Source organism: Girardinichthys multiradiatus, chromosome 22, assembly GCF_021462225.1.
Source record: "Girardinichthys multiradiatus isolate DD_20200921_A chromosome 22, DD_fGirMul_XY1, whole genome shotgun sequence".
Classification (NCBI taxonomy): Eukaryota; Metazoa; Chordata; class Actinopteri; order Cyprinodontiformes; family Goodeidae; genus Girardinichthys; species Girardinichthys multiradiatus.
This window is the reverse complement of record NC_061814.1, coordinates 33,611,521-33,627,896: the sequence shown is the minus strand read 5'-3', so window position 1 is coordinate 33,627,896 and position 16,376 is coordinate 33,611,521. Positions and strand designations below refer to the sequence as shown.

At 40.3% G+C, this 16,376-nt stretch overlaps 1 protein-coding gene across 1 annotated transcript in view; it reads left to right on the top strand.

The window, feature by feature from the left end:
* LOC124858679 (SLX4 interacting protein) overlaps nt 1-16,376 on the top strand; it is a 57,455-nt gene that overhangs the window by 13,411 nt on the left and 27,668 nt on the right. The window contains 2 exon segments of the mRNA XM_047350815.1: nt 2,535-2,624; nt 2,802-2,928. Of these exon segments, the coding sequence (XP_047206771.1) occupies nt 2,535-2,624; nt 2,802-2,928 (217 nt within the window).

Below are 16,376 nucleotides of genomic sequence, written 5' to 3'. Positions count from 1 at the left end.
ACGCTAATCTTTAAGAGAGAGCTGGTGTCGGCTGACGTCACCGCGTATTTCTGACTGTCGGCTCACTTGACCGCAGTTTTCTTCTGTACAGTTGATGTCTCCTCGCTGAAGCGACGCTGCAAGCCCTGTAGTTCGAGCAGAAGTTCAGAGATGCAGGGGATCAGAGTCTGCTGCTTTAGTCAGCGCTAACCAATAGGGAAACGTCTTACAAAGTTCGTCTTTAGGCCCCGCCCAGGATGTTCATGTTTCCAGAACTCAAAATTCGTTGAGTTCAACCAAAAACAGAGAGCGTCAAAACCAAAAAAGCGAGACTCGTAACCAAAGATTTTTGACCTGCGCAAATCAAAGTTTATGTTTTGCAAATAACTTTTTTCTCTTTGTGAGAAAAAACTCTGAAAGTTTTGATCACAACTTAATATTTTTTGATTGAGATTAGTTTTTTTTGATTGAATATTATTTTTTTGATTGAGATTAGTTTTTTTTGATTGAATATTATTTTTTTGATTGAGATTAGTTTTTTTTTGATTGAATATTATTTTTTTGATTGAGATTAGGTTTTTTGTTTGATTGAATAATATTGACAAATTTAACTCCATAAAAGTTATGCACATTTGTTTTTGCAAAATATCTCTAGTTTAGTCAGATAGGAAAGAGCTTCTTTGAACATCAGCTTTCAAGTCTTGACACAGCTTTTCAATTTGATGTAGCTTTAGATTTGACTAGGCCATTCTAACATAAACATGTTTTGAGCAAAACATTTCCATTGCGGCTGTGGCTGTTGTTTAGGTTTGATGTTCTGAAGGTGAAGCTTGGCTCCAGCCTTGACTCTTACAGCTTCTAACAGATTTTCTTTCATGATTGCTCTGCAGTTATCTTCATCCACCTTCACTGTCAACTCTGACCAGCTTCCCTGTTGAAGGAAAGCATCCACACTGCATGATGCAGCCACCACCACTTGTCTTGGTGGTGTTGGTATTATAACACACTCTGCTTTGCATGTGGGCTAAAAAGCTCAGTTTTAGTCTCATCTGAACAGAACTCATTCCTCCAACTGTTTGCTGTGTCCCTTACATGGCTCAAGTCAAACTTTAATTGGTGCTCCTTATGGCTTTCTTTCAACAATGGCTTTGTTCTTGCTGCTCTTCAATGAATACCAGATATGTTGAGTAAACAACTAATTGACTTTCTTACCTGAGCTGTGGATCTCTGCAGCTCCTCCAGTGTTGGCATGGCGCTTTTGGTTGCCTCTCTCATTACTACACAGACTGAATTTGGGTGGATGGTCATGTCTAGGGCAGCTACTGAATATTTTGCTAATCAATTAATCTGTTGATTATTTTTTCGATCAATTAAATAATAATCAGATAGCAAAAGGTGTTTAATAGGAGATTTTTTACAGAATTTGAACCTGGTGAAGCTAAAGCTGCGCCACTTGAGGAGTTCTGCATTGAGCATATTTACAGACAAAGAAAGTTTTTCATCTTAAATGCAAAATGTATATATTGTTTGTACAATTTTGATCTAAATACTGCTCTGAGTGGGTTTTTCTTTCAGCAAATGGCCAGTTTTAGAATCTGTATACATCACTTTACGATTATTTGATTACTAAATTAGTTGACGATTATTTCAGTAATCACAATTAATCCAATTAATTGTTTCAGCCCTAGTCATGTCTTTTTGTAGATTTTCATTGTACAATCCTCTTTTTCCATTTCCAGATAATAAATTGAACAGAGTGAGATGTTTAAAGCTTGTGATATTATTTAATAACCTAACCTCTCTGCTGTGTTCTTTGGTCTCTAATGTTCTGTAAGAAACCTCTGAGGCCAACACAGATCAGCTGTATTTATACTAAGAGTAAATTACACATAAGTGTACTCTGTTTATCTATGAGATGACTTGTGAAGGAAATTGCTTCCACTGAAGTTTTTTTTTTACAGGTATCGGAGTAAAGGAGGCTGCTTGCAGATACATACCACCGTTTTCAGATTTTATTTATTTGTACGCAAAAAAAAACATGAATCGTTTTCTTTCCATTTCACTATTGTGTGCTACCTTTTCTTGGTCAAGCTAGCACATAAAATCCAAACAAAATATATTGTTTGTGGCTTTCACATAAAAAATTTAAAAATAATGGGCATGAATACTTTTGGGAGACACGATATCTTATTGCCATTAACTAAGCAGCCTCTTTCTTGGTTTTCCTCAAACAAGGAGAGTAAACAGAAAATCTTTACATTTAAGAAGCACTTTTCTGTTATGACTGGAGGCGAGAGATGCATTGCAAAATAGTGTTGAGTGGGAAATTACGAAAAAAACAGGCGGGGTCATACCTTCTTTTTCATGTAAAGAATGTGGTAAAGATAGCTAGCATGCAAAATGAGAGGGAAGAGACTGCTGCTGTGTGGGGGCTTGTCATTGAGGATACGGAGGTCGTCGTGGTTTGCTTTGCTGTCAGTCACTTGCACTCTGATTTGCTTTTATTGTCTGTGTGCTCAACAACCTGTGACTATTGTTTTTTCTTTGTTAAACAGTGTGGGAACTTTGCTGTGCTGGTGGATCTCCATGTTTTGCCCCTGGGAAGCCCAGAGTCCACCAGTTGGTTTTCCACAGACCAAGTTAAGGTACAGACCGAGTAAATGAGTGTAAAAATAAAAAAGGTAATTTTCTCCTTCAGACATTTCTGTACTTACCTGTCACCTAAAATTCCTCTCTTCTGCTGTTTGTCACCATAATGTTTAAATTAAAACCTTTCTTAATAGTTTAACTACATTTACATAGCAAACTTCTGCTGTTTGCAGGAGATTGCATCTCTAGTTCGAGATCCTGTGGACCAGAGGGTTAAGCAGTATGCAGAATTTCTGCATAACAGATGAAGGCCTAAACAGAAGAAGGAGTTGCCGCCTGCTTCAGCATTTTATGTGAAAGGTATCACTCAGAGATGTGCCGATCTGACCTTTCCTGGCCCGTACTGATTTCTTGTTTTCTTAGAGGTCTAACCTACTGGTTCAGAATGTTACCGATAATTATTTTTCCCCTATGTACTATACTGCATAATCAAGAAAAAGTGTGCTTCAGGTTCTTTGGTAGAGGTAGTAGGAACAGATAATTGAAGGATTACAAGATTATGTTTACTTATGCATCAAAGCATATTTCTCTTACTTTCAACTGTTTTCTTTGTTTGCCCCTAAAAAAGGGCACCAATGTTCATTCTGTTGACCCATGCATGTGTTTTATTGAATATGGTTTGAGTTCTTTGTTTAGATGAATTAAGGGGGAACAAATCAGAGTTTTAATCGCTGATCAGAGCCGGTCTGAGAAAAATTGGCCTAATCCAGTCACTTGCATCTTTAGTAACACGCTATTCTGCTGTCAGCCCCTAAAAAAATCCAGTATTTATAACTTTAAATATGCATCATTATTATTTTTGATTTGAAATAATATCCTTGATTTGCATCATTATTTGGAGCTTCAGGATTGCTCCTTCCTTCATTTTTGTCTGAGGTGTGTCTGCCATCAACTGTAGGTTTATTGATTTTTACTTTGGCTATTAACTGAAACCATTACTCCATCAGATTATAAAGCAGAACAATAATGGTGAGCAGGATGGGAATGAAATCACAAAGCATCCAAAACAATTTAATGTGCACTTTACTGAGTTGTGTGGGTGTAAAGACAACACAACCAGTTGGGACACGGTGGAATCCTACCCCCAGGGCGTGACCCGTGAATGCAAGTGCTGATATGAGATTTTTATATTGTATTGCTCTGTTTGACTTGGCATGTCCCACATGAGTTTGTTCATGCAAGATGTAAATCTGTTATGGCAGTAAATGTTGGTTGCTGTGACGTAGATGTGACATTCGTGGACTCTTTCTGCCTGTGCAGGTCTTTAAGTGGAAAATGAATCACAAACAGCTGCTAAAGCCCAAACAATCACTGAGCATGATCAAGAAATTATGCAGCTATGTGAGTCAGTTCAGGTCATTCATTCTTTTTTTAAGTGTGTGCACATTCCCTCAGAAACTTGCAGCCTTTACTTTGAAGCACCACCTAAGCTTAGCATTTAAGGAACCTCCAGCTGCGCATTGTAACACAGACACGTTTGTTACAGGTAGCATTTAAGCACTGTTAAACTGGGCTCATTCAGCAGTGCAGCACTGTGGGAGTGGGATTACAGGGCAGTCAATCTCATAAAGTTTCTCCTCTGGCTACATCTCTGCTTCTCACGCATACACATGAGCCATGCCTTGCAGAGGTGTTCCTCATTTTTTCACGTTAAAACCACAAACCTTTATGTATTTTATTGGGATTTTATGTGATGGACAAACACAGATTAGTGCATGGTTATGAAGTAGAAGGAAAAGGATACATGGTTTCAAATGTTTTTATAAATATCTAAACAGTGTGGCGTACATTTGCATTCAGTCCACTCCTTTAGAGACGCTAAACTAGAATATTACAGAAAAGTTCATTTATTTCAAACCCTATATTCACTTAGAAAAACTTTGATTAATTACACACAGACTAATGTTTTCTAGTCTTTTATTTCTGTTTATGATGATGATTTTCTGCTAAACTCTAATTAAAACACAACATTTAAGGTTAGAATATCACATCAGACTAATAAAAAATATTTTAATACAGAAATTTGTATTTAATGAAAAGTATGTTTAATCTCCTTCTTGAAGATTGTTAATTTTAAAAGATGCTTTTAATCTGACAAACGGATCTCATCGGAATGTATATTCTAATTTATAGATATGACTGTACTTTGGTAACCCTACATAAAATCCAGTGTAACTGAGATCAGAACACCTTGTAGTTTATGGAGTCCACCTGGGTGTAATTTAAACTAAGAACGAAAATGTCTGTTCTGTCAAGAACTCATAATTTAGTTTGAGAACATTATTCTGAGAAGCAACCAAGGGACCTCTGGAGGAGCTGCAGAGATCCACGGTACATTTGAGAGTATCTGTCCACAGGACAACTTTTAGCCGTGCACCACTTATCTACCCTTGATGGAAGAATTGCAAAAAGAAGGCAATGGCTGGAAGAAACCCATAAAAAGCTAAGGTTTGCCACAGTCCATGTAGGCAACACAGCAAACATGTGTGGCAGAAAACTAATACTACAAATCACCCTGAACACAATGTAAAACATCATACTGTGGGCATTTATTTGGAGCTAAATACAAAGCAATCCTGGGGAAAAATACTTGGAGGCTTCAGAAGACATTAGACTGGAGCAAACGTTCACCTTCCAGCAGGACAATGACCCTAACAGTCAGAGCTACAAAGAAATAGTTTAGATCAAAGGATATTTGTGCATTAAAATGCCCCAGTCAAAGTCCAACCTGAATATAATTAGAAGCTGTGGCAAGTCTTGAAAATCACAAATTAACTGTTTACCAGTGTTCTCCATCCAATCTTAGAATAGGGAAAATTTTCAGTCTCTACATGTGCAAAGCTGTTGGATACTTGCCCTAAAAGGCTTGCAGCTGTAAGTGGAAACAGGAAAAGGTGTTTTCTGAAAAGTTTTGACTCAGAGGGGCTAAGCACAAATGCATGCCATCCTTTCCAATTTTTTTTGTGGTAAAAGTGATGTTGAAAACGTATCCTTTTCCTTCCACTTTGCCATTATTAAAATACTTTTTGTGGCCCATCACAAGAATTTGTGGCTGCAACTAAAACGTTGAAACGTTCAAGTGGTGCGAATAATTTTGCAATTCACTGAATATGCTAGTAAACTATTGTAATTATTCTTATAAAGCGGGAGTCAGAAGAGTCTGTGTGTGGCTGAGTTTTTATCCTCCCCCTGAGCTAGGTGTGAACAGGCTGCCAGTGTACGGTTACTCAAATGCCTGACTCGTATTCCCTGTGAAAGACGGAGGAGAGACAGACATCTCTAATGATCAAGATCGGACTGAGGCTCCCACGTTTCTACTCCCAAATTAACTCTATTGTGTGAACAAGGAAATGATCACTATTTCACCAGTAAAATATGCATGTGAAAATTATTAAGCTCCCTACAAACTTGCCAAAATGAAGGTAGCCTGTGGAACATGTCGCCATCCTCCGCCCCTTGCTTCAGAATATGAATAAGTATTTGCCACCAACGGGCCAGTACACTTCATGTGCTGTAGTCTACAAAAGGTCAAAAGTGAGCATAACATCCTTGTACTTTTCATTGACCTGCATGTGAGGGAGGCAGCACTGCAGCGAAGGCAGACATGGTAACTGTTAGAAATAAGCAGGCAGGAGGAAAAAAGGGGAAGGCTAATTTAAAGCTAAGAAAGTGAAGCCCAGCAGACCTCATTATGGGTATTAGGTACTGGGCCTGTCTGTTCTATAAGCAGATATGCTAACCTGCCCATCCTTACAGCGCCATCAAGCTGTCCAGAGGCAATGACTCAAACCAAGGCGTCAGTTGTTTTACAGTGGAATGGAGTTGGAGGGAGGTGCCTATGTGCTTAAACATGTTCACATGTCCTGTATGTCATTGCATTAAGAAGGTGGTGTCGGGTGCTGATGTCTAGCACGAGAATAGGCCAGAGGAGATGTGGTGGTGATTGTGGGTCCTGTGTGAGGCAGTGTTTGAATCGGTGCCAGCATGAAATCACAGCAGTGGTATAAACAGCATAGCAGCTTCAGCTGTTGGCACTACAAATGAGCCATCAACATCTTAAAGCATTCCAAGGCCCTTCAGAGCAGAGTTTGAATCAGTGTTTTCTCTATAGGTAATTACATTGACATATATAGTACCTGGCAAAAGTAGTCATGTGCCTTTTAACTTCTCCACATAATTCTGAAATGTAAAGAAAGTAATGCATGTTTTTTTAAAGTATTTTGTAAATAAAAATCTGAATAAGTGTGCTGGGCATTTGTGTTCACCCTAGAACAACCTAATGCTTCAATTACACTTGCAAGTACTTTGAGGTATGTCTCTATTAGCTTTCCCACAGACTGAAATTATTTTTAGCAAAATGCTTCAAACTAAGTCAGAGTGGATGGAGAGCATCTGTGAACATCAACTTTGAAGGTTTGCCACACATTGTCACTATGATTTTGATCCTTACTTTGACTCTGCCATTCTAACGTGAAAATGTTTTGATCCAACCCATTCTGTTGTAGCTCTGAATGTTTAGCGTTGTTGTCCTGCTGAATGGGGAGCCTCCACCCCAGTCTCAAGTGGGGTAGAGGTGGCCTCTTAAAGGCTTTTATCCAGGATTAGCTCCATCCATCCATGGATTTGACCAACGTCCCTGTCCCTGCTAAAGAAAAGCATATTCACCGCATGATGCTGCCACCATCTCAGTTTTTTGGCTTATATAGTGTTTCACTTGTTGGCCAAAAGTTTCTGTTCTTGTCTCAACCGTTCAGAGCAACTTCTCCCACGTTTGCTTTATGCCTTGCATGAATTTCAGCAAACTATAAACAATAGTTTTTATGCCGCTTTTCCATAAAAGCCAAATTTATGGAGGTCATAACCATTAGCTGTCCTACCAACAGTCTCCAACTGGAGCTATAGATTCCTGCAGCTCATCCAGAGCTGCCATGGACCTCTTGGATGCTTCTCAGAATATCCTGTATTATTGTCCTTCCACTTAACAATCACGTACTACTTATAAAATCCCAACAAAATGCATGGAGGTATGTGATTGTAATTTTACAGAGTTATTAATACCCCTCTGAACTTTTAATATTTTATAAGACTCTGTACCTAAACTGTTTTGTGCCACCATAATTTACGTGGTTCTTGTACTTTTCCAGATCTTAGAAGTAGATTTCTTCCATTCTCTTTAGCCCAGCTAATTGAGACTTGATGATTAACTCATAGTGGTATGATTTATTTGTGCCTTCAGAGAGATAAACAGGAGGAACTTTTCCCACCAAACATTTTGGCTCCTGGACATCTATAACGGACATGTTAGGCTTTAGTAGCATTCTCACTGGTAGACTGTACTCAACACACCCACATTTCTCAGCGTAATTACAGATCGAAATGAGTGGATAATAGATCCTCTGCTGTTTGAGGAAGACATTTTTGTCATTCAGGAAGATATTTGCTAAAAAGCAGCTTGTGGTTCTTTATGACAAAAAGATTCTCTGTTATCTACATAACGTTTGTTCTGCAGAGTGCTGCTGATGTTCTTGTCTTTTAAAACAACTTGTTGTGCAAAGCATCTGAGAGATGGTTTGGGATTTAATACCTTTGGTTTGTACTCAATGCGATCCAGTAGTGTTTTATTGAGATTCAGGCTTGTTTTAAGTACTGGAATATTGATTATGTAGTTTACAGTGGGTCGAGTGTAAACCGAGAGGTCCAATTTCACATGGATTTAGTTAAATTACCATTTCAGAGTGCCAGAGTAAATTACCAGATGTCTGCTGAAATAGCCACATTGATCTTTTCTCTGTGCAGCAGAGCTCAGGTAAAGTGCATTACGTTGTTTTAGAGTCTTTCTTGCAGTCAGGTTAAAGAGGCTGAGGCAAACTGGTACTTAGTGTGTTTGAGCCCAGCGTAGAGCTGGTCCTTTCCTCTCCCTGCACAGGTGCCAGGGCTTAGGGGGAGGGAACACCTGCCAGCCTGTTCCCCATGGCCATGGCAGGCTGGAGAGGCATTTTCCCAGGCTCCCCAGATGAATAGTCACTAATAGCCGTGGGAGAGGGCTTTGCGAGTCCTGCACAGTGTACCACAGACTCCTCTTGGCAGGCCTACGGAGGGGGCTTAAGGCGGCCTGACCATGGCCGTTGCAGGGAAAGCGCAAGTGTTGCTGGATAACTTTACTTCAGAAAAAATGTGTTTATGCAGGACCATCTTTCTTCTGCTAAAGAATGCGGAGGATGTTTGAGCGCTTCATAGGAGATGGTTTATTTGTACTTGGTTATAGATTTAATTTTGTTTGGCTTATTTAAAGCCTAACATCCCCAAGATGGAACAGTTGATCTAGTCTGGAGATACATCTCAGTCAAAGTGACATTTCCTCGGCTCAGAATGCACAAAAATCCATCATGTGTGATTTAGTAGAAATTTAATATCTTCCTATCTTTCACTACTATGAGATTTCACAGCGCTTCTCTTTAGATTTATCCTAAAATAAGTGCCTCGTAAATAATTGGCTAGTGACAGCCTCTATAAACTCAACTTCCTCTCAGTACTGCTTCATCCATGACCACATATGCAAGTGGGCTCCAATGTGGGGGACGTCTCTGTAAATAGAGGGGAATGCCTGTGGCAGAGTTACCTGCCCCTGCTCCGTTGCTGGGCGTGAGGCAGGCCGGGATTAGGACAAGAAGAAAATGGAGACCTGTGACTAGAACAAAAGCATTCCAAGGCCCTGGCTGGAAATGGATCCTGATCAGGGTAGCCAACCCATTCAGCCTGCCCCTCTCCCCACTTGTCCTCCCTCCTCTGGCCCCTTGTTGGGTAACCCCCTTCCCCCCTGGTGCTTGTGGTGTTGCTGTGGCTCCTTAAATCCTCCATGTAAGCCTCTGGTCTTACTAAGCAGAAACACACAGGACATTCTGACTCCATTGCTAACTCCAATCCATATTATTACACTAAGAGACTAAGTATGGGCCAGTATGAGATTCTTTCTTACACTGAGTAAAAATAACACGGTTTCAAGGTACGAACATGAAAAAATCCATTGTCTTCTGCTTTTCCCAGATCAGGTTGCCTGGGCAACAGATACAGGAGGGTACCTCAGACATCCCTCTCCCCAGTGACATCTTGAGTTCCGGTTGTTCAGTGGGGTCTCCTCATGTGGGTCATGTCCAGAAAACCTCTGAAGGGAGTCTCCCAGGAGGTATCCCGTTCTTTCGGTCATGGTTTTTGGCTCAATTCTTTCTTCACGACTGGATCAGCGTCCGCATAACTGCACACGAAGCCCCAAGATGCTTAAAATCCTCCACTTGAGGCAGAGACTGACACCAACTGAGAGGGGGCACTAATCCAATTGTTTTTATTAAAAATAGGATATTTATACAGTAAGACCAATAAAATAAGTAGATATTAGCTTCTTGATTAGACTATTTGCTCTTGTAGCTAGCCTGCAGTCTGCTGCTTAACAGACAGGCTGCTCACAGCTCAAATACTGTAGTTTTAATAAGGCATTACCTTTAAAATGAATGATGGGTGGTGCTCCTTTAGTTTCCGCACCATGACTGTCTGCGAAATTTCCTCTAAAGGTTTCCAGGATCTTAACTAATTCTTATAAACACAGTATTGTGTATCATCTCTTCTAGAACTGGATGGACCTTTCATGACGACAAGGGAAAAGAGTGAAAGGCTCCTTTCAGCCAGCTTTTACACCAGTGTGCAGCAACAAGTTGGGTAGGGCAAAGATTTACAGTATTGTGAAAGTGTATGGTGCCTTATACATTTCCTCTGTTTTTGCTATTTTTTCACTTAATTGTGTCAGTTCATTAAACAAATTTTAATATTGGATAAAGTTAACCTGAGCAAATATAAAAAGCAGTTTTTTAATATTGATCTCATTAATTAAGAGAAAAAAGCTAACCAAACCAACTTGGCCCACTGGGAATAGTCATTTCCACCCTTGAATTAACTGTAATTAAACAATATTTTTTAGAAAACTGAACTCAGTTCCACAAGTGAAACCCATTCCTGATTACCTGACATGTGGATATAATAAATAATTTAAATAGAACCTCTCTGACAACTGAAAGATCTCAACGAGCAACATATCTGAAAAAATTAAAAACAGTAGATTTACCGATTTACCGGTCAGTCTACGTTCCTACCCTCACCTATGGCCATGAACTTTGGGTCATGACCGAAAGAACGAGATCCCGGATACAAGTGGCTGAAATGAGCTTCCTCCGTAGGGTGGCCGGGCACTCCCAGAGATAGGGTGAGAAGCTCGGCCATCCAGGAGGGGCTTGGAGTAGAGCTGCTGCTCCTCCACATTGAGAGGAGCCAGTTGAGGTGGCTCGGGCATCTATACCGGATGTCTCCTGGATGCCTTCATCGGGAGGTGTTCCAGGCAGGTCCCACTGGGAGGAGGCACAGGGGACGGCCCAGGACACGCTGGAGGGACTATGTCTCTCGGCTGGCCTGGGAACGCCTTGGGCTCCCCCCGGAGGAGCTGGAGGAGGTGTCTGGGGAGAGGGATGTCTGGGCGTCTCTGCTGGGTCTGCTGCCCCCGCAACCCGGTCCCGGATAAAGCGGAAGACGACGAGTACGAGTAGAAAAAATAATTGACATCAATAGATCTGAAAAGGGGTACAAAGCCATTTCCCAGACTTTGGGATGTCAGCAGACCAAAGTTGGAGCCATAATCCAAAACTGGAGAAAACATGGAGTGGCTGGGAACTTTCCCAGATGAGGTCGGTAAACCAATATTACTCCGAGACTGACGATACTAAAGTAGAAACCTTTGGAAGGTGTGTGTCATGTAACATCTGACCTAAAACCTACATGGCAATACAGAAACGGACAATCATACTGACCAACATGGTGGTGGTATTGTGATGGTTTGGGGCTGCTTTGCTTCATCAAGGCCTGGTTGACTTGCCATAATTGATGGAATCGTGAATTTTGCCCTCTACCAGAACATCCTGCGGGAAAATGTCGAGTCATTAGTACAGGACCTTAAGCCCAATCACACTTTGGTTCTGCAGCAGGACAATGATTCAAAGCAGAGCAGCAAGGCCACCCCTGAAGGAATTAAAATACAACAAAACAAAACACTAATCCTAACACTGGCCTGGCCTTAAATACAGTTCAGATACTGACCAAAAACAATGCCATTCATACTCAAAATCCCTCTAATGTGGCCGATTTAAAACATTTCAGCAAAGTAGAGGACCAGAACTTTTTAGTGGGGAAAGTTAAAGACTTATTGCCAGTTATTACAAACTCTAGGAGGGTTTGGAGCTAAGGGGTTTTAGGGGGTAATTACTTTTTCACTGAGGGCCAGGTTGGTTTGGATTGCATTTTTTTCCATAATGAATGAAATCATCATTTGAAAACTGCTTTTGTATTTACTCTGGTTGTCTTTATCCAATATCAATGTTCTTTATCCAATATCAATGTTTGTTTGATTATTGGAAACATTTAAGTGTAACAAAACAGTAAAAACAGAAGGAGTCTGTAAGGGGGCAAACACTTTTCACAGCACTTTATCTGTTCTAACCTCCATACAATCGGGAACAGCTCCTGTCACTCTGTTATTTTCTATGGGATCTCATTAAAAGCTTTTTTAAGCCTAAGAATAGTTTAAGGGAAAATGTCAATGGTCTGCAAACCTTGATACCTGTGACCAGCCCATGACTAAGAGACATGATGACACATGTTTCATATAAACAGCCTTAGAAATCTCATTTATATGCAACTGTCATCCTCTCCCTATCTCTGTGCTACTTTGTCCTCCTTGTCATCTCTTTCTTACTTTCCCTTCTACTTTTCTACAGGGTCAGCTGGAGTCTTTTAGGACACAACCACAAGCTCCACCATAGCTGTCACACCACACTCTTTTCCCATATAATTAGGGCCTAAGCTTGAGCCTGAGCATGGATCACATTCATGTGACTGTTCCCCTTTACCACAATCTGGTCTGGGAGACGGCACACACTCTGTTGAACCGGAGCCTGACCAGAATGCCCTGTTTCAAGAATTACTGAAATGCTGGAGAGGACGCCACTGTTGTTGGGCTGTGCTCTCAAAGAAATGGGCTTGTGAGATGTCTTCCCGCGGGTCTTTTGATTTGTTTTCTTTCATTTTTGTCTTTTAATGTCCATCATCAGCATGTTTTCAACCTTGAAAACCTCGGCATATATTTTTTTTTCATGTGCATTACTTCATAATTGGATGTTTACCTACAGATTAGCATTTTTAAAGAGGATCAATTTAGTAGTTAACAACTTCATTCTGGTTTTTAAAAGCCCGGTGCAGTGCATAACTTAAATCCTCTAAGTACGCCACACACCACTAAACCAAAGGATTTAAAATGTCCTTCTCAGTCTGAATGCTCTTAAGCATAAATGGTTGTCATACTTTGCAAGATTTGTGGCCTGTTAGACTGATTGAGGTATAATTATGATGGAATATTTCGTATTTTGAATACATTTCCCTCTTCAGATTATCTACCTAAATTAAAAAAAAACAACAACTAATCTTTCACTTGATAATTGTTCTGTGCTCCGAAATGCTCCCCACCACTTTAGTCACATGCTGGATTATGGGTTGGCCTGAGCTACCATGCTGCGGCGTATTTTGTAACTGCAATGAAGGGGTCACCCAAATGTTAAATTGAACACTCATGTGCAAATATTGTTTCAGGTGGACGTTGCGCAGGGCGATAAGGCGCAGCACTCCGCCACGGCCGTAGTTACAGTTGCACACATAGAGTGATGTCCTTACAGGAAAGCCCCCACTTACACATGGGTAACTTCCTCAGGCTCTCTCATCCCTCACCACTCCACCCAAGTCTCTCGCTCTAAGCCCCAAACTCTCCACCCACACTTGAGGACAGAGGGAGGGGGTGCAGCAACATCAAAGCAGGGATGTCAATAGAGCAGGATTCTCAGGCGCTGGTGTCTGACTGTCCTGCTGATTGTACTCCTGTTCAGAAAGAGTTTGCGTGGGAATTATTGTTCTCCTGACACCAAGATGTTACATTTCCACAGACAATAGAAACGTGGTTAGTGAAAAATAAAGTCACTGAAGGAGACGACGCAAGAGCCTATGGCTCACTAAGGGAATTAGATTTTTGTTTAGCATGGGTTGGAAGTAATTTTTTTTATTTTATTTTTATTTTGAACTATTATAAGAACAAATAGAGTAAATGTATTAGTGTCACTAAAGAAAACTTTTAATTAGTGGTAGAAATCATGAAATCTGAATTGTCAGGTTTCTGAAAGTGTACATTTCTATGCACTCAGTACCTGGTTGGGGCTCCTTTTGCATGAATTACTGCATCAGTGCGGCGTGGCATGGAGGTGATCAGCCTGGGGTTCTGCTGAGGTGTAATGAAAGTCCAGATTGCTTTGATAGTGGCCTTCAGGTCATCTGCATTATTAGGTCTGGTGTCTCCTCCAACACCCCTTGGAGAATCTATGTTCAGGCCAGATTGTTGGCCAATCAAGCACAATCACACCATGGTTTGAAACTACTTTTTATTCATTGGCCTTAACATCAGCACGATTTGGTTTGCATTGATTGGTTTCATTGTGTTTAATCTTTAATAGTTCTTATGTCACGCGGGGGAGCTGGCCCTGCGACCCACTATGGAATAAGCGGTAGAAAATGACTGACTGACTGAGTTCTTATGTCACAGTTATATTTATCTTTTTAATGTATGTTTATAGTTTTCAGTCATGTGCAGCACCTGCTTTCTGCTACGGGTATTTTAAAGCGCTTTATGAATAAAGTTAGTCCGGTATGGTACCACACTTTTTTCTTCCACACAACTTTCAGCACTCTGTAGTCAACCAGCTACTTTAGCAGTATCTTTTTGTGGCTTACCAATTTATAATATTTAACTTTTTCATTATTTTCTAATTTTCTGTCACTTGATAATCTGTAAACCATAATCATCAAAATTACAAAAATTTAAAACTTAACATATGTCACTGTGTAAAGAGTATTTAATATATGTTTTGCTTTCTGAAATGAGTGAAAACATATCAAACTCTTTCAAGATATTATATATTATTTAGATGTACCTGTATATACCCATACATCTAACCGTAGAATTATCTGCCATTAATTCAGGGTAACTTTGTAAATTTGTATAGTAACTCTCGGACAGCGATAATAACTAAAGGCTCACCACACAGTCCTGCCTCCTTATAGGAACTCATTTAAAACCCATCAAAGAATTTTAAACTGCGCCATTTGTTGTTTTTGTTTTATCAAGAATAAGTTTAGCGATGAAGAACATATACAAATACTAGCTCACACTGACTATAGAAGCCTTGGTGTTACATTATTTCACATATTTAATTATTAAAGGAAAGAGCTCTACAGTTTAGTACAAAAAAAATAATTATGGGCCCACTGCAATTCTGATAATGCAAGACTGGGACCTGTTTTGAAAATCCTCCATTTAAGAGAATAATCTTTTATGGGTTCTTGTATAACTTACAAAAGCTCTGGCTGCCAGGAATGCAGATGAGAAGAAGAAAGCAGTGTTTTCTAGGGCTGTTTTAATGATCTTGTCAGGATATGACTGAAGTTAATGAAGTCTGCTCCATTGGGGCTTACCTTTGACCCCAGACTGAATGGTTCTCACTTCAGTCTGTTCCATTTTATGGTCCTTGTTGCTGTGGATGGCTTTTGGTTTGTTGCCGTTTCTTTCCTCTCATTGTTTTCCCAGGAAGTGGTGAAAGCTGCTCTGTGTGTGTGTGTGTGTGTGCTCAGTAAGTACAGTAATCTAGTCTTTGCACTAACCCAGTGGAGTCTAGGTCGTACTCTTTATTTTAGTTATCCTGTGGTGCATTATAAGATTATAAGAATCCTCTTCAGACAGACAAGCACTTTCAATGTTATCTACCACATTTCGGAAAACATGGCGTGCTGACTGGTTTATGGTTTGGATGGACCTCTCATAATACTGCTGTGCGTTGGATTTCAAAACAATTAAGCAAGACAATCTTTGCTATAATGAAATACAAATGAAACCTTTTAAAATGTCTGTTCTGCTGATCTGGGTATTGCACCACTGCGGGCTGCAGTTGCCACAAAAAGGAGCCACTCTGTCCCAGAGGAGGCACCAGCAAGCTGTTTGTGAGAGAGAAACTTGTATGTAAGCTTAGCACGAGAGAACCCAGGCGGAGGGCCAAGAGCAACCCTGTGCTTTGCAGGATGTTATAAAAGTTTGAGCAACAGCTGATGTCTCAGGCTATGGCGGTGCACTAGTTCCCAACTCTGTGTTCAGACATCCCTGTCAAATTTGCCCTGGGAATTGGCAGGCTCAGCCTACCATGGAAAAGCAGTGAGAACAGTTGTAAAGCAAGACATGTGACTAAAATGTCTAGCAGCCTGAATAAGAACCTCTGAAAACATAAGAGCCATGAGTATGGAATGAAAGATGCTTAGGTCCTGGCCCCATGGACCCAGAATGAGCATAGAAAACAAAACAGAGATGGGGATCTGCATTCCTCTCTGGGTTGATATCCAGAACAAGTGATATATGACTGCTGCTTTGCTATTTAAGGAGTAACAACATATCAGATTTTTCCCCAATAAAGGATTGCTGCTATTAACTACAAACATGCTCAGCATACTCATGAAGTGCTCTAATGTTATTTCCCCTTTTGATTAATCTTTGTCTATTTAAGGAATGGTAGCTTGTCTATTATTATTATTAGATTATGTTGTTTATTAAGCTAAAAGGAGAAAACGTT